Below are 24,059 nucleotides of genomic sequence, written 5' to 3' on the forward strand. Positions count from 1 at the left end.
ACCGCAGGTCCTTTGGTGGAATGCTTGCAATTACTTACCTTCAGTGTTAGGAGCATCAGCTATCCTGAATTCCTCAGTACTTCTTCTGACATGGATGTACAACTCTGAAATGGCTACCATTCATTAAGTGAAAAAGTCCTTCCTCAGCTGTTACCCTGTGAGAGTACTAGTCTTACTCAGCTGTAGACTATGGGCTAATCAGGCCTGACAAACCTGACTGCCCTTTATGAAGAATGCCTGCTTTTGTGGACAATGGGAGAGCAGCTGATATTGTTTCCCTTGACTTTAACAAGGTCTTCAGTGTTGACTCTCATTGTTTATGTGTCACCAACCTGGTGATTTAGGGTCTTTCCAGAGTATCTCTCCAGTTCTGCCCCAAGCAATTCATTTGTCTTCTCAATTGTACTACACAGAGGAGGTTTCACTGTGTTGACCTCAGAGGCAACCTGTTAAGTGCAGGGGGTGACTAGAGGTTTCTGCAAGGAACAAGGAAGGACTAATCTTTCAGACTGAGGACATGGATGTGGCTTTAACAGGATGCATCTATGGGCCTTGACAGTGAAATAAGCTGGGAATAAGTCCCATATCCAAAGTAGAGATAATACAGTCTTGGGCTGGAGAGGAAGCAACCCTCCAAAAGCATGCTTGACTCCCTTGCGAAACTTCAGTTATTGCAGAAACTTTTCTGTTAAATTGCTAGAAAGTTTTTTGATTTGGCATAAAAAACCAACTTCATCTGTTTGGTGAAGTGTATTGGTTTTTTTCCTCAATTTAAAGAAAAGAGATTTCTATTAGAAAGTGCTTATTCATTAATATCATTAAATAGCAAGGGTTAGACTTTAATGGTCTTGTAAAGAAACCTTCCAAACCTACCTCCATACCCTTTTAATGTAATAGTGGCAAAACTCAATATTGCATTTTACTAGAAGAATACTTAAACTGTCCTGTTTCATACATGAAAGGGATCTCTGGAGAACATCTAGTCCAGCCCCCCTTGTTAATGTATGTTCAGCTAGAACAGGTTGCACAGGATCACGTCCAGGCAGGTTTTGAGTATCTCTGTAGAAGAAGACTCCACAACTTCTCTGGGCAGGTTGTTCCAGTGCTTTGTCACCCTCAAAGTTTTCCCTCGCATTCAGATGGAACTCCTTGTGTTTCAGTTTGTGCCTGTTGTCCCTTAGCCTGTCACTTGGTACCACTGAAAACAGTCAGGCCCATCTTCTTAGCACCCACACTTAAGATATTTGCATGAACTGACACAATCCCTTCTCCAAGCTAAAAAGGCCTAGAACTTCTGTCCTTCGTCAGAGGAGAAATGCACCAGACCCCTTACTATCTTTGTAGTGCTCCACTGGACCCTCTCCTTTATTGAACTGGGATGCCCAGAACTGGACACAGTACTCCATATGTGGTCTCACAATGGCAGAGTAGATGGGAAGGATAACCTCCCTTGACCTGCTGGCCATGCTCCTCCTAATGCCGCCCAGGATGCCATTGGCCTTCTTGGCCACAAGGGCACATGTAGTTAATTTGTCCATCAGGACTCCAAGGTCCTTCTCTTACAGACCGGCTTTCTAGCAGGTCAACCCCTAACCTGTACTGGTACCTGAGGCCACTTCTCTCCAGGGCGGTACCATACACTTGCCCTTGTTGATCCTCATTAGGTTTCTCTCCACCTAATTTTCCAGCCTGTCAAGGTCCTGCTGAATGACAGCACAACCTGCTGGTGTTTCAGCCGCTCCTCCCAGTTTTGTATCATCAACAAACTTGCTGAGGGCACACTCTGTCTCTTTGTCAAGGTCATTGATGTACAGGCCTCCGACTAGTCTCTGCACCCCTGATCACAATCTTCTGAGCTCTGCCATTCAGCCGGTTCTCAGTCCACCTCGCTGTCCACTCATCTAACCCACACCACTTCCCATAAATGTCATTCTACTTGGAAGTAAATAACTTCTTTCTTTTCTGGCTTTTCATCCCAAAATTTAGCAAGCTTTTTTTTTTTTTTCCTTCCCTTTCTGTGGCTGAAGCAGTGTATCATACTAACAGTTCTGAAGGTAAGCTGCAATTTACAAGCATGCACCTCTTGCTGACTCTTTTTTTTTTCTGTAGAAGCAAGGAAGAGGTACCCAGACAGGAATTGAATGGGAAGTACCTCAGAAGAAATGTGGGTGTGCCAGGATATGGTTTTGGTGATTCAGCAGGTGACTGTCATCTCTGTGATAGTTATGGAACAAGAGTTCATTGCTTCTGTCTTGAAACCGCAAGCAGTATACGGTTTGGTATGTGGTTGGTTAAGCATCAAAGCCCAAGTGAGAATTGGCAAATTTTAACAACTGCGTGTTTCCTGAGATTTACTTTTCTGTTTTAAAGTAAATGATAAAAGCAGAAGTGAAGTTACATTCCCTATGTTTGTTTGTTTTGCCTTAAAAAACCCCAACAAACAACAAAACCACAAAAAAACAAAACAAAACCAAAAAGAGCCCCAAAACCAAGCAAACAACTGAACTGAAATTCTGGCATTAAGTGACTAGGTACAACTGGCTAGCTGTAAAAGCACTGCATGCTAATTGCTGTCCTGATTTTCTGATTCCTTTTTCTCAAGACCAGTCTCTGCTTTAAATTGAGGAGAACTACCACTGATGTATTAGAAGATAAGAAATTCCCAGACAGCATGTAGATACCATTGACCCTTCAGGACAAAACCATAATAGTTTATTGCTGATCCTACGCTTCATAGTCCTGTAACCTTCTGCCTACTTGCTCTCAAAAATGGCTGCTTGCCTTTCAACTTCCGTATCTTCATATCTTTAATAGGAGATCTATTTCTTCATTTTAATATTTTTATGGTCTTAAGAGAAACACCGGTCTGCTTCAACAAACAGTTCAGGGCTTGCTGAACTGCATTTTGGGAATGGGTCAAAGGAGAGAGTATCCTGTGGAAGTTGAGGAAAATATCATGCACAATCTGTTTAAACTTCAGTTACTTAGATTATGCGAATGTTTTAAAACAAGTTTTTGTATCTTTATTGTATATATGTTAGACAAATCTAGTGAAAGCTAACATCTTAATTCTGTAAAGTGCTTTTAAACTTGGTAAGTATTTTTTTTCAATGTCATAAGTTCAGCCATGTTTAAGAATGTCATAGCTACTGTTAACGCTTTTAAAAGAAACTGACTCTGGGTATGATATTGTAAGAAAAAGAATTCAGTTGCTCTGCAACTTATATTTTTGCAAAACATTTTACTCTATGCATGCAAGGAACATTTTTGTATAAGCCAGTAAGGTTGATTAACATCATCTGCCCTGTAACTAACTTCATAAACTATCCCTCTTCTGATATCTCACATGGAGAACAAGAATATTATGCAAGATACTGAAAATGGAATTAATTTTACAGGTGTGGAAAAAAGTCCCAATTCATTACTTTGGGTCATAATTTTTCTGTAGTTGCTGGTATTACTACTGTTTGGTAGCAGTAGATTTTATAGCCAGTAGTAGCTGTGACTTCAGGAGTGGGATTTAGCGAACAGTTTGTAGATTTGTCAGGGTGGGAGGAGAAGACTGAGCTCGGGCATTAAACCACTGATGCTCATGCTAGTTTTCCATTTTAGCGGGTCTAACACTAGAATGTTTTGGAATTTTTTACATGTGATATTTCTAGCACCTCAAAGGTCAAGTGATCTCTGTTAGCAAATTTTTGAGGATAAACTGCTGATGTTAGGAGATTTGTATATTTGAGTTGAACTAGGAAGATTTTAGCATAAACACAGTCAACAGGCTTTCCAGTTGCATTTAGTCAGATTTGTATATTTTGAAAACATTTTTAAACCGTCACTTAAATATTTAAGTCACTTCAGAATTGAAGAGCAAAATAGGCATTTGCTTTTCTCAAACCATAGCAGAAGAAAAGGTTACCAGGCAATCAGTTCATGCTAAGCTATGGTGTTTCTGTTTTAACGTTTTCTCATGAGTGATACAAAAGAAAAACACTGATTGGGAAAATGTTAAAAAAAAAAAAAAAAAAAAAAAAAGAGTAGCTGACTGCCTGCACTTTTAAGTACTGTGTTGTGCGACCTGGTTTCCTTCTCGGACACGATTTCTGTTTGCTTAATTGAAATAGCTTGTAGTAGTGGAATAGGTTTTTAAAAAAAAATAATCTTGTTTTGCTCTACAGACCAAATAAAGGTGAACTTTTGTAAACAATAAAAGGCCTTGATTGTAAAGAAAAAAACATTTGTGATAGTGAGCCTGTGTGTGCAAGCAGATCATCCTTCACCAAATGGATCTGAGCTGCTGGCTCATAAAATGTGATTTGGGGTATGTTCATTTTGTCCTATATGTAAATTACTTTATGATCTTTTGGAAAGGATTTGTCTGATTAAACGGAAATGAACAGGGAGGGAAGGTGATACGAGATGGAAGGGGGGATAGAGTCACATAATTCACTGTTGGATGGTTATAACTGTTCAGAAAACAATTCTTTAAGCTTGTCTCAGAGAAAACAGGCTTTGCAAAATCTTTAGTGCCGTTCAAAGTTGTGTGCTGCTTGAAACTTAATGGGATCTTATCTGTGGGAAATCATATGGGAAAAGATGTGTCTTCCTTTGGATTTGGTAATGGCCCCTAAGCCTACAGTTGCTCTTTTTTGTAAAGTGAGTCACATTCCTTTCAGGATGAAAATAAAACATGACAATTTACACTGTATATAAATATTTTCATACTTGAGGTATCTTTCAAGTATTCTGAAGATTCCTTGGCTGCATTAGCCAACACCCATACCCACAGCCATATTAAAGTAAATGTCAAATTAGAGCCATATTAAATTAAATGTACGAGAGACTTTTGGAGAAATTGCCTTAATTTATCTCCTTCCTCCCCCACCTTTCGCATTAGCAAGATACAGCAGTGAGAACATGTCGTTACAAGATTCTTTCCTTTCTGTTCATCTTCTGTAATGGAAGAGCCCAGTAGGTGCTATTAGGATCCTTCTTAGCATCAAGAATTTGAACTCCATGTGTGAGGGACTTTAAAAATGCAAATCGTACCATTAAATGCTCGTAGGCATACTTCCAACTTATATATGTGTGGTAGGTTCTCTGAGAAGATACAGTCAAGATTATTGCCTTCACTGTTAGCCCCATGACACATGAGGATTTCATCTCCCTTAATTAGAAACTTAATGCTTAACAGAAGGTGTAGCTCATCTGGCAGCATCTGTGAGATCTAGGGAATAGATTTATATTTTTGTTTGTGATTTTATCATTAAAATAAATAGGAACCAAAGCACTAAAACACGTCACTAAATGCTACTTTTTGTCAAAAATGTTAACCTAGGAAATAAAAAAAATCTATATTATGGGATACTTACTATATTTAGTATCACAAACTGAACCCTCTTTCCCTCAAGACACTGTTAATAGCTCAAGACATTGATAATAGCCTTAATGTATTTACACTTAAATGATAATTTTGTCTTTTTTGTCATTTCTGGTAACTCAAAAATGAGTCTCAACCTGGTAAATTGCTAGCTGATACAGTAAGTCTGAATATAACATTGCTGCAGCATCACCTTTTCCATGGACTTCTCTGAAAATGTTGCTGTCTCCTTTCTGAATGTAATAACAGGCTCATGTTGAATATGAGAGTAATTATCACCCCACTTAAAGGCTCTATGTAAGGAAATCACATGCATAACATAAATGGATCTAAGAGGTGGAAATAATGATTTTATAAAGGCTATTTTTCGTATTTTTTTCATGGCATGCAACGGTAAAAGTTGTAATCAGCTGTGATACTCCAATTTGATTTTTAGTTTTGAAGGAAGGTTGAATTTTTCATAGCACAGGATTTTGCTGTTTAGTTTGCAGAGTAAGTTCCTTCTGGAGAACAGGTTGGGTATCAAGTATTTTATAACTTCAGTTTATTCTGCAAAGCTGGCAGCTATATATTTATGTTTGCATAGTCAGTGTAATACTGCTAAATGTTTGGAATGAAATAGTAGGTACTTTTGGCACTGGGATCTAAGGATGGAAATGCCATTTGCTGCATAAAAGCAGAAGGTTGTGAATTGCTACAGTACTAACTAGACTAAACACCCATAGTTCCTTTCTTAAGAAATACATTACTGAACTCCATCTAAATTATTTGCCAGTTCTGTTTGAGGAGACAGGCAAGTATTAATAGTTCTCACAACCCTCCAGACATGAAGAGCAGTAAAACAAATCTATTACTATAGACAAACTTTTATTTTTTTTTTTTTTTAAGTGCTTCTTTCGTTGCTAAAGCTAGAAGTAGGCTAGGAAAGTTGATAGCAATACAATAACTTTGTCTGCCCTAGAAAGCCAGGCTGTCCTCAAGAAGGAAGCCTTTTATGAGGCTGAACAAAATCAGATCCATCTCAGAGGTTCTGGATATGCTTTGTGCAAAAAAGATCACGTCTATCTGACCTGCTATTTTTGCTTTCTAAAGGTTGGTACCTTCCTCTGTTAGTATAGTCATATATGCTTCCTCAGATTAGTATAGTCATCACCAGTAATTTGCCTCTTTCATTCCCTTTTGCACTTGAACTTTGTGTTTAAACATACCTGAGAAACCAGTCAGAAGTTAATGCTTTTAGCAGGGTGATTTTTATTTTTTTTTTTCTGCTTAGTTCTGATAGTGTACAGAACTATCTCCAGTTTTGTGGTACATATCATTTAACTTTTCCTAAATTAGTAAATAATGCAAGTCACCAACTTTTCCAGCAGCTTTGCACAGCCTGCTGATTTTGAGTCACATTGCCTCACATTAGCAATTGAGCTCTGCAGCAATGTCTGAAGCTGAGTGGCTGTGAATGTTGAGTTGCAGTGGCCGTCTACTCACTGTATTAAGGAACTGCTATTGGCTTTGTTTTGCATGAGCACTGTATGCTGTGAACTATCATAGCTTAAAGGCAAATATGTCTGCTGCTAAAGCTACCCAAGTGGTAGAGTTAGCAGTGTCCACTTTCAATATGGGAAAGCAAGCTGGGGGTAGTTTTTTGATGGCTGTCCTACCTTCACAAAGAAAAACATTTAGTTCTTTGAACTATTGCATTTGTTTCTATTTTATTACTTGTGGTTTGCTATAAGAATGAGGATCATTCAACTTTATACTCATATGGAATGCAGACATCTGAAACTGAACTGCAGAATTAATAAGCTGTGTCCAAAATTTGTTGGTTTGTAAGTGCTATCAAACTCTTCCTTGAAGTTTTCATCTCTGGAAAATAAAAATATTTTTCTGTCTCTTTTTATAAACTTATGGTGATGTATTTATTAAATGTGTAGGTAAAATTAATTCCTTAAATTAGGGTTGGCAACTTTTTTCCCAGAATCGGTGACATGCAAGGCACTAAGGGAGATGCCAAAAATTTTTTAGATTAGGTTTTTGCCAAAAATTCTCATTTTGTGTTCCTTCTGTACGGCAAGGTCAGGATCCAGAATCCTGGTTACCAGAATCCATTGGTACTCATTTCTACAAAACACTTCATAGGAACATCATATTTGAAAAAACAACAAAACAAACCCAAAACATTATGGTCAGAATATGATGTAGTTTACAACCACTAATTAAAACAGTCTTCATGAGTTCAGAATCCTCCTGCATAAGGGCCTCCTGTGGAGAGCTTTGTGTCATCTTGTCTCTGTGTTTCCTTCACTAACATATTAAAGCTAATAATAGTTTCTGTTTTATCAAAGCTAACCTTTAATTAGATGGAGTAATTTTAGAACTGAAGCAAATGTCTCAGATTATAAATATGTGAGTAAAACTTAGTTTCTATTAAAAGATGAAACAGATGAATAGTTGCAACTGTGCTGGATTGTTTTATATAAACATATCTTGTCATTAATGACAGTTGTCAAAGGAATGTATTTATAAATGTTGTGTTTAATAATTCACAAGGCTTAGTAAAGCAGATGGAGCCAATTGAATGAAATTGCCAATAGATTATTTCCAAGTATTTTTGCACGATTTTCTTTCATGTTTTAGACTGTTAAGCTAAGTGCCTATATTTCTGGAATTGGGTGAGTTATTTTCCTGGTGAACATACTGAACACAGATAATATAAATCTTTTAACCTAAGAATCAATTGTGCAAAGACAACTTGACACACATCTGGGGGAGGAACTGCTCAACTACCAGAAGTGCTTTTGCTTTTCTTCCTGGCTAAATCCCAAATACTCTAAGCATATGGAATAATTTAGCAGAAAATATATAATTATCAAATAGATCTGTCTTTGCCACCTTGAACATTATTTTTTTGTGGCAGAATAAATGAAACCTCCTGTTTAGATTTTATTTCATTTGATCTTTGGCTGTATTGGCAGAATTTTTTTAATATATTTTTTATTTTTAAAGACAAATGGCACCATTAAAATATGCATTAATTTGTGCTTACTTTAATATGAATCTGAATATACCTGATAAAGGCATGGTACAAACTTCTAACTGAAATTTTGAGGCAAAGAAACCAAAGTACATTTATCTTGGTAAGAACCTGAACAACCTATGTAACTGTAAAAGCAAGCTTAATATCATGCAGGTGTTCACAAGCAAATGTATGCACATTATTACATTCATTGTAAATAAAGCTGCCATCAAATTTTGGCTCTAAGCTTGCTTTTGATTTTCTTTTCTATGTGGAGGCCAAAATCAGTGAATGCCAGTTCTCCACTGCAGTGTCCATTCTGTGAGTAGATATCCTTACCAGTGTTGTAGCTTTGTCTATAAAAATGACTTGCAACCTAAGAAACCTGCTGTCAGGGTGAATTCAGTATGCTCCCTATTAAATGATTTTGCTTAACTGAATTGATTGAAGGTTCTTTCAGAACTGGGTTTTCTGGACAAGGCTACTATGCATTTCACATGAAGCAGCCATCCGACAGAAGAGCGGAATGGCTCATTCAGCAGTGACTGGATCAGGGTCTGATCTTGGCCTTTGTGGTTAGTGCCCTGGTTGGGAATCTGTTTTCTAATTATAAATTTTAGGCTTGGGAAACTTCTATCATGAGGGGAAAAAAAAAAAAAAAGGAAAATACTCAGCAGGAAGAGTAGGTATTATTTGTACCCTCAGCTTTAAGACTTACTTAAGACTGCAGTGGAAGAAAGGATTGGGAAGCACCTGTAAGCAGAGGGGGGAGTGAAACCTGAATTTAGCATACCTTAGTACTGTGAAAATGGGCTATGTAACTTTCTCCAGACATACAAAAGAATCAGTGGCTACCAGCTGTCAGAAGAACCTGGACTTATGCCATATGGGGGACAGTCAGGAGAGCACCTAGTTTCTGAATCATGCTTGAGGTAAGGGTGAAGTAGGTACCACACCATTCTTTCCCATCTAGAGGGAGGTATAGCAGCTATACATGTTGGGGCTTATAGTGAAACTTAGGAAACTGAAGTACACATGGTATTTAGATTGTGAGGTTTCTAAATAGTTTATTGGGTATGTGAACCACAAATTTTATGTATCACGTCTGTTCTATGGATCTGACCTTCTGGAGTTGTACAGTACTCTGGCATATAGAATCATAGAATAGTTAGGGTTGGAAAGGACCTCAAGATCATCTAGTTCCAACCCCCCCGCCATGTGCAGGGACACCTCACACTAAACCATCCCACCCAAGGCTTCGTCCAACCTGGCCTTGAACACTGCCACGGATGGAGTACTCACAACCTCCCTGGGCAACCCATTCCAGTGCCTCACCACCCTAACAGGAAAAAATTTCCTCCTTATATCCAATTTAAACTTCCCCTGTTTAAGTTTTAACCTGTTACCCCTTGTCCTGTCACTACAGTCCCTAATGAAGAGCCCCTCCCCAGCATCCCTATAGGCTCCCTTCAGATACTGGAAGGCTGCTATGAGGTCCCCACGCAGCCTTCTCTTCTCCAGGCTGAACAGCCCCAACTTTCTCAGCCTGTCTTCGTACGGGAGGTGCTCCAGTCCCCTGATCATCCTCGTGGCCCTCCTCTGGACTTGTTCCAACAGTTCCGTGTCCTTTTTACACTGAGGACACAAGAACTGCACGCAATACTCCAGGTGAGGTCTCATAAGAGCAGAGTAGAGGGGCAGGATCACCTCCTTTGACCTGCTGGTCACGCTCCTTTTGATGCAGCCCAGGATATGGTTGGCTTTCTGGGCTGTGAGCGCACACTGCCGGCTCATGTTCATTTTCTCATCGACCAGCACCCCCAGGTCCTTCTCTGCCCAACCTGTAGCTGTGCCTGGGATTGCTCTGACCCAGGTGTAGGACCTTGCACTTGTAGTGGTTGAACTTCATAAGTTTGGCATCAGCCCACCTCACAAGCGTGTCAAGGTCCCTCTGGATGGCATCCCTTCCCTCCAGCATATCAACAGAACCACACAGCGTGGTGTCATCAGCAGACTTGCTGAGGGCGCACTCAATCCCACTGTCCATGTCAGCGATGAAGATGTTAAATAAGACCGGTCCCAACACTGATCCCTGAGGGACACCACTCGTTACTGGTCTCCAGCTGGACATTGAGCCATTGACCATAACTCTTTGTGTGCGGGCACCCAGCCAGTTCTTTATCCACCGAGTGGTCCATCCATCAAATTGATATCTCTCCAATTTAGAGACAAGGATGTCGTGTGGGACAGTGTCAAACGCTTTGCACAAGTCCAGGTAGGTGACATCAACTGCCTTACCCTTGTCCATCAATTCTGTAGCCCCATCACAGAATGCCACCAAATTGGTCAGGCAGGATTTCCCCTTAGTGAAGCCATGCTGGCTGTCACCAAGCCCCTTGTTGTTTTTCATGTGCCTTAGCATGCCTTCCAGGAGAATGTGCTCCAAGATTTTGCCAGGCACAGAGGCGAGACTGACTGGTCTGTAATTCCCTGGGTCTTCCATTTTCCCCTTCTTGAAAATGGGGGTTATATTTTCATTTTTCAGTCATTGGGAACTTCACCTGACTGCCCTGATTTTTCAAATATGATGGCCAGTGGCTTAGCAACTTCATTTGCCAGCTCCTTCAGGAGCCGCGGATGGATTCCATCAGGTCCCATGGACTTGTGCACGTTCAGATTTTGAAGATGGTCTCAAACCAGATCCTCTCCCACAGTGGGCCCAAGGTCTTCTTCATTCTCTCAGTCCCTGCGTCTACCTTCTAAGACTTGGGTGGTGTGGTATAGCCATATCAATCTCTCTTACAATTGTCCATGTGAAAACAGTATTTCCTATTATGTACTGTTTTCAGAAGTCTGGAAGCGGACATCAGATGTTCAAACCACCTCCTGGAATGTTAAGATTTTTTTTTACTTTGGTACCTCCAGTTACTAAATATCAATGACAAGTATTTTCATACAGTTGCAGTTGTTTTTTGTGTTGGCTTTTCTCGTTGGACTTATATACAGTGGTGGGGAGGACTCTTCATAAAGTTGGACTACTTGTCTTTTTTTTATTCCTTCTGAAAATTTTTGTGAAGTCTCCTGAAGGAGTCTTGGAAATAGAATTGGATAATGCTTTCTCATAATGCATAGTTACTGAATATATCAAATTCAGTTTAAAACAATGGAGATTCTTTAGAAGATCTTAGCTTATGGATTCAAGTTAGGGTATTACAGGTATCATTAGAACATGTGCAAAGAAGGCCCAGAGAGTGTGTATCGCAGGTGAGACTGAGTTTGTCCAGTTTAGTGTGGCAAAATAAAGGCTAGGGGTTATGATTGCATTCTATGGATATACCAAGTAGGGTAACACTGAGAAGGGAGAAGAGCTGTTGAGGTTAATGGGCAGCATTATCACAGGAGGGCAAAGGAGTAAGTTGGATGAGATAAAATGTGCACTGAAGAGTTGAAGGTGTGTAGTAGCAAATAAGTCTTACTAGGATTTCAGAAAAAAAAAAGAGGAGGGGCTAAGTATTCTCAAGTTTTAGCTTGCTCTTTTCTTTGATGTTACAGCAGTTACCAACTGAAAATGTTGCTTTGCCTCATTTGAGATACTGCACCTTCCAGCTTAGCTTTTTACTGTCATTTCAGCTGCAGTGAAGGTTGAATGTGATTCAGAAACATTTCAAGAGGAAGTGGCACTTACTTATGTGCGCCCTTTCAAATGTCAAAGCTTCTTTAGAAATAAGAATACATGGAATTCCCAAACAAGAAAGGAATGTGTGTGAAACGAAGAGTCAGTGAAATGGGCTGTTCTTTCTGCACATCTGGCAAAATCTCATATTTTCTGTAAAACTGTGGAAAAAGTTATGTAAAAGCAGATAGAAATCCCTTTTAAAGTGTGGCATAGAATTTTCAGCTCCAGAGATAAAGGATACTTCAGCAACACATCATGAATACCATATCAGCTCCATGGCCAAGTAGTATCACAGCTCTATGTGCTGTCGTATTCTCAGAATAGATTGTATTGCTAAAGTAGTTTGAAAGCAAACACACTCACATACCCACCACACATCCCCCTCCCCAGTACAAACAGAAGAAAATAAAAAAAACCCAAAAGCTTCAAAATCCCTCAGTCTCTCCCCTTCACAATCAGGAAAAACTCAGTAAGTCCACACAAGTCAGTTAGTTCTTCTAAGGCATGTCACTGCAGCAGGAAACTGAAAACTTTTGACATCCGAGATGCTATTGCTCATCTTTAGTTTTTGTGTGGCTGTCCTCCGGGGCAATTTTCTAAGGCAGGAGCTTGCTTTGTTTATGTGTGTCCTGGGTTCAGCAGAAGCAGTTGCATTTCTCCTTAGTAGCTGGTGCAGCGCTGTGTTTTTGACTTTCAGACTGGGAACAACACTGATAACACCGATGTTTTCGGTTGCTGGTCAGTAATGTTTAGTCTGACCAAGGACTTTCTGAGTCTCGTGCTCTGTCAGGGAGGAGGGGAAGCCGGGAGGAAGTAGAGACAGGACACCTGACCCAAAATAATCCAAGAGGTATTCCATACCACAGCACATCATGCCCAGTATATGAACTAGGGGCAGTTACCCGCAAGGGCTAGATCGCTGCTTGGGTCGGGCTGGGTATCAGTCGGTGGGGTGGTGAGCAGTTGTATTCTCTTCCTTTGTTATTTGCCTTATCATTATTGTTATTGGTGGTAGCAGTAGTGGTTTTGTGTTATACCTTAGTTACTGGGCTGTTCTTATCTCAACCTGTGGGAGTTACATTCTTTTGATTCTCCTCCCTATCTGTCCTAGAGCAGGGGACGAAGGGGGGCCATGAGCGAGTGGCTGTGTGGTTCTGGGTTGCCGGCTGGGCTTAAACCATGACAGTGTGTATCAAAGGACCAGTTAAGTGGTGATGCTTCATGAATACTGTTTAGGTATTTGTCTTGATTTTTGGGCAGCTTATTAACACTAGAAAATCTTTCTCATTTTTGGGGTATGTAGTTCTGCTGTCTTAAAATGCTGCCATGACTGAAGCTGTGGGGAAAGACACTTGTCAATTTTGGAGACTGTTGCAGTTAAAACATCATTCTTTTAGGATATTTAACCATTAAGTTAGTGATTTTTCTCCAAAAATAACAATGGAAACCCAGTGTCTTGTTCAAATTCTGGCTTAGGAAATTGCTATACATTTAGCCTGTCACAAATAAACTCATTAGGTAAGACCTAATTCCTTGTCCTGGTTACCTGCTGTTACCTGTTCAGCTTTCTATAGAATGAGGTTAAGGTTCCTTTCTTGTAAGAGGCTTTCTACTGTATAAAAATCATACCAGGGAGAGCAGGAGCTTTTTCACAGAGGCCTTCCCGTATTACAGGTGCTAGAAAGAAGGGGTTCATGGTTTTCTTCTTCTTCCTGTTTAGTATTTGCCCATGTAGTAACGCACTTAGCAGAACAATACTTTATCAGTACAACAAACTATTAAAATACATCTCCTAGTTTTATTATAAAGATATTATTAAGATATTAATAAAGTGGTTTATCGACATAGGTGTCCAGAAGGGCTCCAAAACTATTTGAAAGGGATTTTTCCTGCTTTTTTTTGTTAACATCAGTTAATTTTACAGGCAGAAAAATGAGACTCTCTCTCTCCCCACACCCCCCCCCCCCACCCCCACCCCGTATAACAGTAAACTCATTTAGTGTCTCATAAATAATCTTATGATCTTGAAATGTGATTTCTGGGAAATTCGTGACTCCCTTTGAGTCCTGGCCAGTGAGATTTGATTGAAGTTTAGGTAGGAAAAAGGTGATACTCCTGCCAAGTTTTTGTCCCTCTTATGATTTATAACTCTGAACATTGGAAACGTATCCTTGCCATAGACCTGGAAACCGAGTAGCACTGGTCTGCACTCAGACGCATGTCATTTTTGAAAGGGCAAGCAACAGACTTCCTTATGCCAAAAATAGCTTTTGTGCTAAATTCTTTAAGAATAGCATTTGATCACAGATAAATGGAAAATGTGGGGTAAACCTAAGGTCATTTTAATACTAGAGGGGTTTTCTTCGGTGAATCCAAAATATCACGCATTGAAAAAGCTGTGGCACTTGGCATTAAGAAAAATGTTGTGTACTGTTTTTATTCCTCATGTATATTTGTTTTATGTTGATTGAAGAGAATAGTTTAGACTTCATCAGCAGTTCAAGTAAGGTGTACCACTTACGTGCTTTTCTATTGTTGAGTATAAAATATGAATGAAAACATGTCTCAAATGTAAGTACTTCCAGTGGTCCCTGGGGAAGTTCTGGAGCTGTACCTTGAGTAATTTCAGTCAGATGCTGACAAAATATTTACTGGCTTATTTTTGGTTTGTGAGTCTGTTTTCATCCACGGTCTGTGAAATGTTCAAATATGTTTCTTAATAGAACCTTAATATAAGAAGTTCTTTATCTTGATTTATATCTTTAGTCTAGCAAACACACATGGCTTTATTGTAGTTGCATTCGTGGCAAACCTTAAAGGTTCCTAATAGTTTCTATAGAAATCTTTTGTATTAAAGCAGTTTTAACCTTCAGAATCATCTACTTCTAGAGATGAAAATTTAATTATTCTTTTTTTTTCTAGTCTAAGCATTTTGGGGCAAATCCTACATTTCTTCCTACATTAAGGAAATCTTGTATACTTGAAAATCCTCACACCTGGGTGGACTTGTGCTCTCTCTGCTATGTTTGTGTAGAAGCATGAGGTTGCATTTTACATAGATAGAATTTGGGTTAAACGAGAAAGTACTGGATGACTGGAAATGCACAAAATCTGCATTGCAAAGGAAATGATGCCTGGAAATTCTTGATTTCTAGAGATTTGCACACTTCAGATGACGATCGGCGTCTGTACAGCAGCTAAATTATTGACTCTCAAAAGCCCAGGAAATTGCCAGAACCTGACTACTTATATTTTTTTACCCTTGTTCTCTTTCTCTTTTTTAATTCCCCCTGCCGAATCTCTCATTTTAAAACGTACTCTGGTAAAAGAGTTATTCCCCCTTTCCCCCTCAGTCTCTTTTTTTTTTTTCCTTCTTCACCAGCCGTAACCTACTAATATTTTGTTGCAAGTATTCATGGTGGTATGCTTTATCCTCTTGTGATAGCTGCTTCATGGTGTTTTCTGTCTCTTGAACCTTGAATAATTTCTTTGAGGTCAAATCAAGACCTCAAAGAATCACTACCAGTCTCCCATGGTGCATAGGTTCTTTTAACTGCTTGATATGTTTATGTCTCCGCATTAGCTGAAAATATGCACATGAATTAAAGCACTGTGTTCTCTGAGTTTGAACTTTGCTTTTTACTAATTTTTTTAACCTGCGTTCTGCTTTTGTTCTGGAAATATCAAAACATAGGCAGCTCCTGCATGTGTGTTATTGGTATTTTTCTGCTTTAAAAGTAAAGTATATTCTTTGAAAGCAATTCCAGTATTGTCATAATTTGACACATTGTCATTCACATGCTTAAGAGAAAAAAGGTATCCCAAATGTACAATTTCACCCTTATTTTGCTTGTGTTTACAAAATCCAGTTATTTGACTTCCATGACTAGTTTTGTGAATTGTTTTCTGCATATAGTGCTTCAGACTATATCAGAATAGTGAGGCATTTTTAAAATAATGTGTTTATGTTTTGGTTTTTTGTTAGTAATGGAAAATACATGTTGTTGTGCCTCCATCCATTCACAGTTTACTGTCATTTACAAGCTGTATTGTAAGTTGTATTAGAGCTTACAAGGAAGACTGTCCTTGAATTATTTCAAGCATGTAAGAAAAAAAAGACTGATGCATATCACAACTTCTCAATGAAATTATTAATAGCTGGCAGAATAGTTGCAAGACAAGATAGTGCAGTTAGAAAATGGAAACATGGAACTCTTCAGTATTGAAAATTTGTCAATATTAAAACCAGGATATGTCTACCATAGATTGCTTTTTCTAATACTTTGGTGTAAATACTTGCTCAGCTTTTAGTAAGATACAAATATACAATATAAAGCTATCTTGAACATTATGCGTAATTCATAAATGAAGGGAAAGGAAATGCAAAACTTAAGTATGCATTTTTTCTCCATATGCAACATGTTTTCCATGTACATGCAGCCTACACAGAAGTCAAACTTACCTCTTTGTGTAACATACTAAAATGTTACAGTTATAATAATTCAGAATTACATTTAATTTTTCTTGTATCTCTTAAGTACAGAGCAATCCTTTGCATGTTTATTAATGAAATGTACAGTTTATGCTATCTAGTAGGAGTGTAACTATTTACAAAATATGCAATCAATGCATGTGTTATCTTTAAAAAAAAATCATTAATTGCATTTTTTTCTCTGTGTTAATAATTTTCATAAACATTTTTCCCTTTACAGCCTGGGTGATAACAGGTGCCGAATTTTTCATATCATCTTAAGTAATGGGTGTAGCTAAGATTGCATCTAGGTACATGGATATATGTAATTTTTTCTCCTACTTCAAATGGATCCTTTGCCAGTATAAACAGTTTAGTGTATATTAATGATTTAGAGAGCTTTATATCAAACTCAGTTTTCTCAGTAGTGCCTTCCTAGTCTAGTTTTGGCTGGTGATCATGTTGAAGGTTAGCATTTGCTGCTGAAGTGAGTAAGACCACCCCCCTCATCAGACCTGTTGTTTTTTGCAGTAATCTAGAACAGACTAGTTGAATTCATAATTCTGCTGAAAAGGTTATGAAACAGTCTACATTGGCTCTGACTGCAAACTTTGACCTGTTTGGCTGAATTGTGGGAACTGTGCCAAAATTTGATAGAAAGCAGTTCTGGGAAGCTCTGTAAGATTAAATTCCAGGACTGCATGACTGATGTGCTAACGATATACTTGTGATATTAGGCAAGTGTTACTTCAATACAGTTTTAGGCTTTAACAGATAATTCACCTAAAAGTAAAAATCATCTCCAGCCTGTTTTAAGTAATTTGTTGCGTCTGAATATGATTTTAAAAGACACAGTTAAAATTTTATATCTTGATATTCGTTTCTCTGCAGCTCTCTTTGGTCACCTACCCTGGGTCCTCAAAAATTTTTTGCTATGCTTTTTCTTTGGGAACAAAAAGGTAGGAAAGAGAAAAGGTTCTAATTGCAGAGTATCTTGTATGATTTCAGAGAAGCTTTTCAGACAGCAATCACTGAATCATTTTGTATTCAGCACTCTTTTAACACGTGACTGGTTTAGGTGACTATTGAGATGGAAAGTTTGTTTAATCATACATTTCTTCACTCCTTTCATAATAATAAGAAGCATTTGGTGTGGGAATGATTAGGTTTCAGTGGAGAATAATCTCTCCAGACTCCTCAGCTGAATACCAGCAAATGTGGTTTATTTCCTTCATTTATGTCAGAAAAAAATTCTTTATTCACTCAACACAGAAAAAAATACCTTTTTTTCTTTTCATGTTTATTTTGTTCTTTCTGATGCTTTGCAAAAATGCACTTTTCTTCAGATTAGTGTCTAGTATTGAGGAAAACAGTATAATAGAACTTAGTTTGGCTCAGTTGATAGTGATAGTAAAGTTGACAACTCGAGTATTTGTGTGTTAAAGTAAGATTCTGTATAAATAAATGCTCATCAGAAAGTTGGCTGGATAGATGCTGATGTATACCTTATGCTGAATTCTCTGTGTCTCCAGTTACTTTATTTTTGCAACAGGTAGTGCCCTTTCAAGTATGTCAGTGAATGAAATGAAGTGGAAGATGGCATTTGGCAGTAGGTAGAACTCAATTGCTTGGATTCTGGAATTCTGTTCCAGACCTGAAATAGTTGTATGTCAGACTTTTTTTTTCCTCCAGACAATACTGTTAGTCTCTTAAAATAACACTACATCTTTGTACAAATCTCTCTTCACCTGAATATAACAGTTAGAACTAGAGATAAGAAGCTGGTAAACACTGATATTACCATTGTCTGATTTGTCTTTAGATACAATGTAAAACTATCTTTTACATTTGCTGTTTTGAGTGCTAAAACATTTCACAACTGTAAAACAAATGTACCAGAAACTATAATGTTGTTCTGTGTCTAAAAAACCTATTAAAGATCACTGTCTAGTTCTGTTGTCTTTCGGATTTAGCTTTTACTTCAAACAGGGAAAATCTGAGCAATGGAAATGATACTTGTTGCTGGGCATAAAATTAAGAGACAGTCATTAACCTGCTTGGAAAGTTACTGTTTACAGTCTAGCCCTCTTGCTAAAATTGTGTAGCAGTTTTTTAGCAGGTGTAAACAACTTTAATTTTGTTGCTCTAAAGTTACTAGTGGGAGATTATGAGAGGTAAATTCTTTGTTTTTCATATGTTTTAGAGTATGCATGCAGATTTTTTTTTTCTGTTTACTCTGTGGGAGCATTCATGTTTTAATTTCCTGTGGCTGAAAATTAAGAGGGGATAGGCTGAAGTGAGTTGTACTTAATTCAGGGTTCAAAGATTATAAAGCAATGAACTACCGGAATTACTTTAACTAAATAACGTACACTATGAGAAGTATCAGAATACATAGCTGATTTTAAACTAGGTGATGTTCACTGTAATATTACCTTTGAATGAGTCATTCTTTTTATTTTTAAATCGTCTTATCATCTATTACTGTATCTTTAGCTAATATTTCTGAAGCCACAGCGTTGTGTGTTGTGACTAAGTCTTTTCAGAATTATTGTTTTACGAGATAACCCTCCCATTATCTTGTCCCAGGGCCACTTGTTGGGATCTGGCAGCCTTCAATTTGACTATGTCAAACCGCGCATTGAAAGTTTTCATTCAGGTATCTGGGGTTGCTAAGTACCAGGGACCTATGTTGTTTCTGTTTGTTACTCTTGTAGTATAGATGTCAGCCTAAAATCATACTAGCATTTTTTTTATAATGTTTGCTTGGAGTATATTAATAAAGAAGTTATCACACGGGGTGGGGGGACTTCAAGGGGACTTAGTGAATGTTCTAGATACCCTTCTAAATTAATGCTTAGGAAAAAAATATTGCTACATCTTCCACTCACTTGAATTTCAGATGAATTTGCAATTGCGATTCTGTGTGGCCCATTGCAGGACTTTTTGACTATATGGTAGGAAGAAGTGTATTACGATTTTAATTTCAAAGCAAACCTTCGGATAAATTCTTGACTGATTAATCAGTTAAGGTCTTTTTAGAATATATTTTTCCTCTGCGGTGCCTTTGCGGGATATCTTAATGAAAACTGTCTGGCTTGAAAGTTGTTAGCTGCAGTGATCTTTCAGTTAATGAACATAGTGTAAATTATCATTTACCTTAGTTAAAAAGTGAGCAAACTGGAGTTCTTCAGGGTTCTTGACTAGAGTTCTGAGCAGCTGAAAATGAAGGTTTTTCACAGGTTGAAAAACCATTGGGAATTTAGGGTGAATATCTCATTGCTTGATATAAGCCGCTGGTTAATTTACAGAAGCGCTGCTGCCTTTATAAATTCCACTTCCTTTGCAGCTTAGAAATTCTAGGGCGGAGTGGTGATGTTTAGCTTTATGGGTAAAGGTGCAGTCAGTCAAATAACTTTAAGCTGCTTAGGAGCTACAGACCCACTCAGACTAATTTCTATTTTTTACTAATTTTTATTTTTTCTTTTACAAACTATGTGGAAACCAGATAAATTCCAAGTTAGGGACAATCTTTGAATACCTAGTTTTACTTAACAGCATCCTGTTTACTAGAAGACACATTAGGAGATGGGAGGTAGTATGTCTTTCAGGTACTTTGTAGCAATTTGGTCTGATTCTTCATCCCTTATTCATTCAATAATTTATTTTTTTTCTTTCAATTGCATGTTTTTGTAACCTGGAAAATGATCCATGGTTACAGTATTTTATCTGAAGTTTAAACTTTGCTTAATTGTTTAAACAGTTTAAAATTTAGCTATGGCAGAAAGAACTCAGCCTTTTTGTTTGAAATAGATTCCGTTGTTTTCTTTAGTGTGTAGTATGCATTTAGGGTTCCTGTTTCTTTCATTCCTTTCTCTGAAGGGAGCTTTAGGTCTAGAGCAGGCTTATAGCTGAGGTATACCTCATACCGTACCATGTTGTCATACCATAGTTGAGTTGTTACCAGGTTATAGGAGGTTGTTGTATGATAACAAAACTCCTTTATTAACAGGAAAATTGGGATTATCTCTAACAGTGAGGAAAATGTCTGACACTGAAACAAAAATCTTTTATTAGGTTGACTTTGTAAGCATTTTAAAAATACAGTTTTTCCTTACACAAAATAGCACATCATCACCTCAGCTTCTAGTGAGCTGTTCAAAGATCACTCAACTTTTTTCTTTCTTTGTTCTAGTTGCATTAAAGTCTTCTAACTCTGCCAGACCAGAGATAAATGGCATTCAGGAAAACTGTAGAGCAGCAAAACGGGGAGAAGGAATGCAGATCCTGGAAGGAGAGCTCTTGCTGCAGGTATGTTTTGTAGTGGATGTATTACACGCAGATTTAAATAAAAATAAAATATAGTTATTCACTGATAAGATTGAGAAAGTTTTATTACTGTCAAATTCTTTCCTCGTTTTCTTAATTTCATGTGCCTAAAGGTTAATGTTACACAGGTCTTGCACTTTCTCAGGTGGTAATAATGACTTTGAAGAGAGAGTGTTAAGACTACATATGCCTCTAAACTCTGAGTCATTTCTTGGACTCTTTTTCCTAGGTCTTTGCATCTATTGTTAACAAAGATATAAAGAAACAGTTTTCATAAAGGTCAGATGGGTTAGTCATCTGCTGTAAATTTGATCACTAATTGTCTAAAAAGAAATATCTTAAGAGACTTTGGGCTTGCTGAAATATCTTGCTTTCTCAGTGGTTTGAAAGAACTCATAGTTTGTAGCACCAGTTAAGGACAAATTTTAAAATACTTCCCATAACTTCTAGTAATATGAACTGGAAAATGTTAACGAAACATAGGTAGGTTTTTTTTTTAAATCATATAGTCTGCTTTAATGGTGTACAAGCATATGAAATATAACAATACGGCGTCCAGATTAAACTCAATAAATGGCTAATATAAGTGTTTCAATGTTCTAATTAGTTTCATAAAATAGATTTTACTTTGACCAGCTCCATTTGAAATATGTTCATAACCTGTCTTGTACACAGGCTTCACACAGATGCATCCATCAGAAGTGGCAAACATTAGGTCAGTTGGAGCCAATGGCTTGCCTAGAACAAAATTAATGTAACTGTTTAAAGGCTAGAAATTAAAACAGGTTCTAAGAATCCCACAAAACATTTACTGTAAACTAATGCTACTTGAAAGTTGTTTCCTGACCAACTAAAAAACTAGGACATGTATGTAATTTTCAAACCTTAATAGAGTATGACAAGAACTGTTATGGAGTTACTGCAGGTGAACAGCTTTCTTTTAAACACAAATGATCTAAAATGGTACAGTATATTATTTGTATTTGAGGTTTGTATTTGATGTGAAATTTAGGTTTTCATGACTTCTGAGTGGGGGTTATTAAAGTTTTGTAATTGCCTTTATATTAGCAATATTGAGACTGTTTTTACAGCAGCACAAATACACAATACATTTCCAGTGCTCCTGAATAATAAAATCACTGAGAAATTGCATTATGCCGGTTAAGATAATTATTTTAGAACTGCATTTTGCAAAACCTCCATCAGAACTTATCTCCCATTTATTGGTATATTTGCATGTTTTAAGGAACTCCAGTAATTTGTTGCATTATATGTGTGGGCAACTTGCATTTCACAGAATTTTTGGTTTACAGAAGGCATCTGATTACAGCATTAACAATCCTGCTCCAAGATGAACTGCAAACCAGGGCCATTGTAAAATGTGTTCGAATTCCAGGTGCAGGAGCTGTACATAGCTTACATGAAACAGAGCAGAATAACTGATTTTAACATATGGGTCAGAATTAGATACTGTACAGCTTTCAGACTTTTTATATCAACAATTTGAGGTGAAAAGCGCTGCAGATTAGGTCAGCAGAGGACACAAGCACCTGCTGTTGCAGCATTCTGCTCCTTGGGAATTACTGGAAACTTGATCAAAACTTAGGTTTCTATGTAACTACTCAGGATTTCTTGGGTTGGCTGCACTGTTTAATTTCAGGTTATTATTAATTAATTTTTTCTCTCAGCTCATACCGTATTCATGTAAATTTCACTAAACTTCCATAAGGAGTTTTTGAGCTCACAATTATTTATGAGAATGGATTAAGAAACATCTACGTGTTAAATAGGAGTGGTTCACATCATTTAAAGACCTGTCATTTAATCAGATATTAACTTGACTTAATTAGATTGTCTTAGTAAAAGAACAACAAATTGTAAAACTGTATCTCTGCAAAATATGGAAAATATGCAAAATATGGAAAAGAAAAAATATGGAAAAGCAATAGTGGTTACCACAGTGTGGGGCGATGGTAGTTAATGTTTGTGAAAAAAATCATGCTGGTTTATAATACAAGATATATTATGTTATTACAGTAAGATAAGATATCCTTCAGTTTACATTTTCTGTTACAGTAATTTTGCATAATAAAGAGTTTCAGAAAAATGTGTTTCGAATATGATGGCCAAGTTTTACTTTGAATGCAGCTGAGGAAATTAAATGGCACAATATACTTAATCCAGTCCCTTGAGACAGCCTTTTGTTAAATCTTGACTGAAATCCATAGAAGTAAATCAGCACCTTTCAGATGAGCTGCCAAGTCACAAATGTACTGTTTGCTATCACAATTGCTGTGAACCATATTGATTTGGAGTTCAGATAAATGCCCTTTGCGTGACTTTGAGCGAGGAGCCACTTAGTCTGTTGCTTCATGAAGGGGGAAATCTCTTCAAAACCATTGTTTACTTGCAACAGTCCACTTGTGCAAAGGCTTTCTATTTTAAGTAAGCTATAAAATGTTTTCTTGGACTGTATAGGAGCTCTTGATGGCTTGATTTCCTGTCCACTTAGGCCCGTCTGCACTATGAATAGAACGGATTTGGGGAATGGGGTTATGACATGGCTCCTGTTTGTGCAGTGGGCATCAGCGTGTGCTGAAGATTTGAGCTACACAATCCTTGTGAGCTGTGGTTGATATTAGATAAAACTTAGGGTTGTTCTTGCTGATGTCCCTCATCTCCTATAATCAAGGGTAATTAAAAGTCATCAACAGGGTTTGGCTTTTCCCTGAATTTTCCAGTTATCCGTTTTTCCTTCATTAGAAACAGTTTTCTTCATTGTGCCATGTGTACTATAGAGAGATGCAATGAAAAATGCTTCTCTTTCTGCTGTTAATAAGTTTTTGCGTGCTTCACATTTTATTGAGAGACTAATGCATAGGTAAGATTTACAGCCACAGCAATTATCTGGAATTTTGTCTCTGAAGCTGACATTTGGTGTTTCCTCCCCAGGCATTAAATGGTTTTGTATTAGTTGTTACAGCCGATGCTGTGGTTTTTTACGTCTCTTCTACTATCCAAGACTACTTGGGGTTCCAACAAGTAAGTTTATTTTTTCCTCTGTTTTTTTACAGTAGATTTTCTTAATTTCAGAGGGCACCAGTATTCACATTTAGGGTCTAATAGCTTGTGTAACAGAAGTCTGTTAGGTACTTTGGGTTGGGTTACTTTGAAACCGTATTACTTTTCTGTC

At 37.6% G+C, this 24,059-nt stretch overlaps 1 protein-coding gene across 3 annotated transcripts in view; it reads left to right on the plus strand.

Annotated features, from left to right (window-relative positions):
• AHR (aryl hydrocarbon receptor) overlaps positions 1-24,059 on the plus strand; it is a 139,289-nt gene that overhangs the window by 16,636 nt on the left and 98,594 nt on the right. For all 3 annotated transcript variants that reach the window (XM_065666265.1, XM_065666266.1, XM_065666264.1), the window contains exons 3-4: positions 20,733-20,848; positions 23,819-23,908. In XM_065666265.1, coding sequence (XP_065522337.1) covers positions 20,733-20,848; positions 23,819-23,908 — 206 coding nt within the window. The remainder of the gene's footprint in view (positions 1-20,732; positions 20,849-23,818; positions 23,909-24,059) is intronic.

Source organism: Lathamus discolor, chromosome 2 (assembly GCF_037157495.1).
Source record: "Lathamus discolor isolate bLatDis1 chromosome 2, bLatDis1.hap1, whole genome shotgun sequence".
Lineage (NCBI taxonomy): Eukaryota > Metazoa > Chordata > Aves > Psittaciformes > Psittacidae > Lathamus > Lathamus discolor.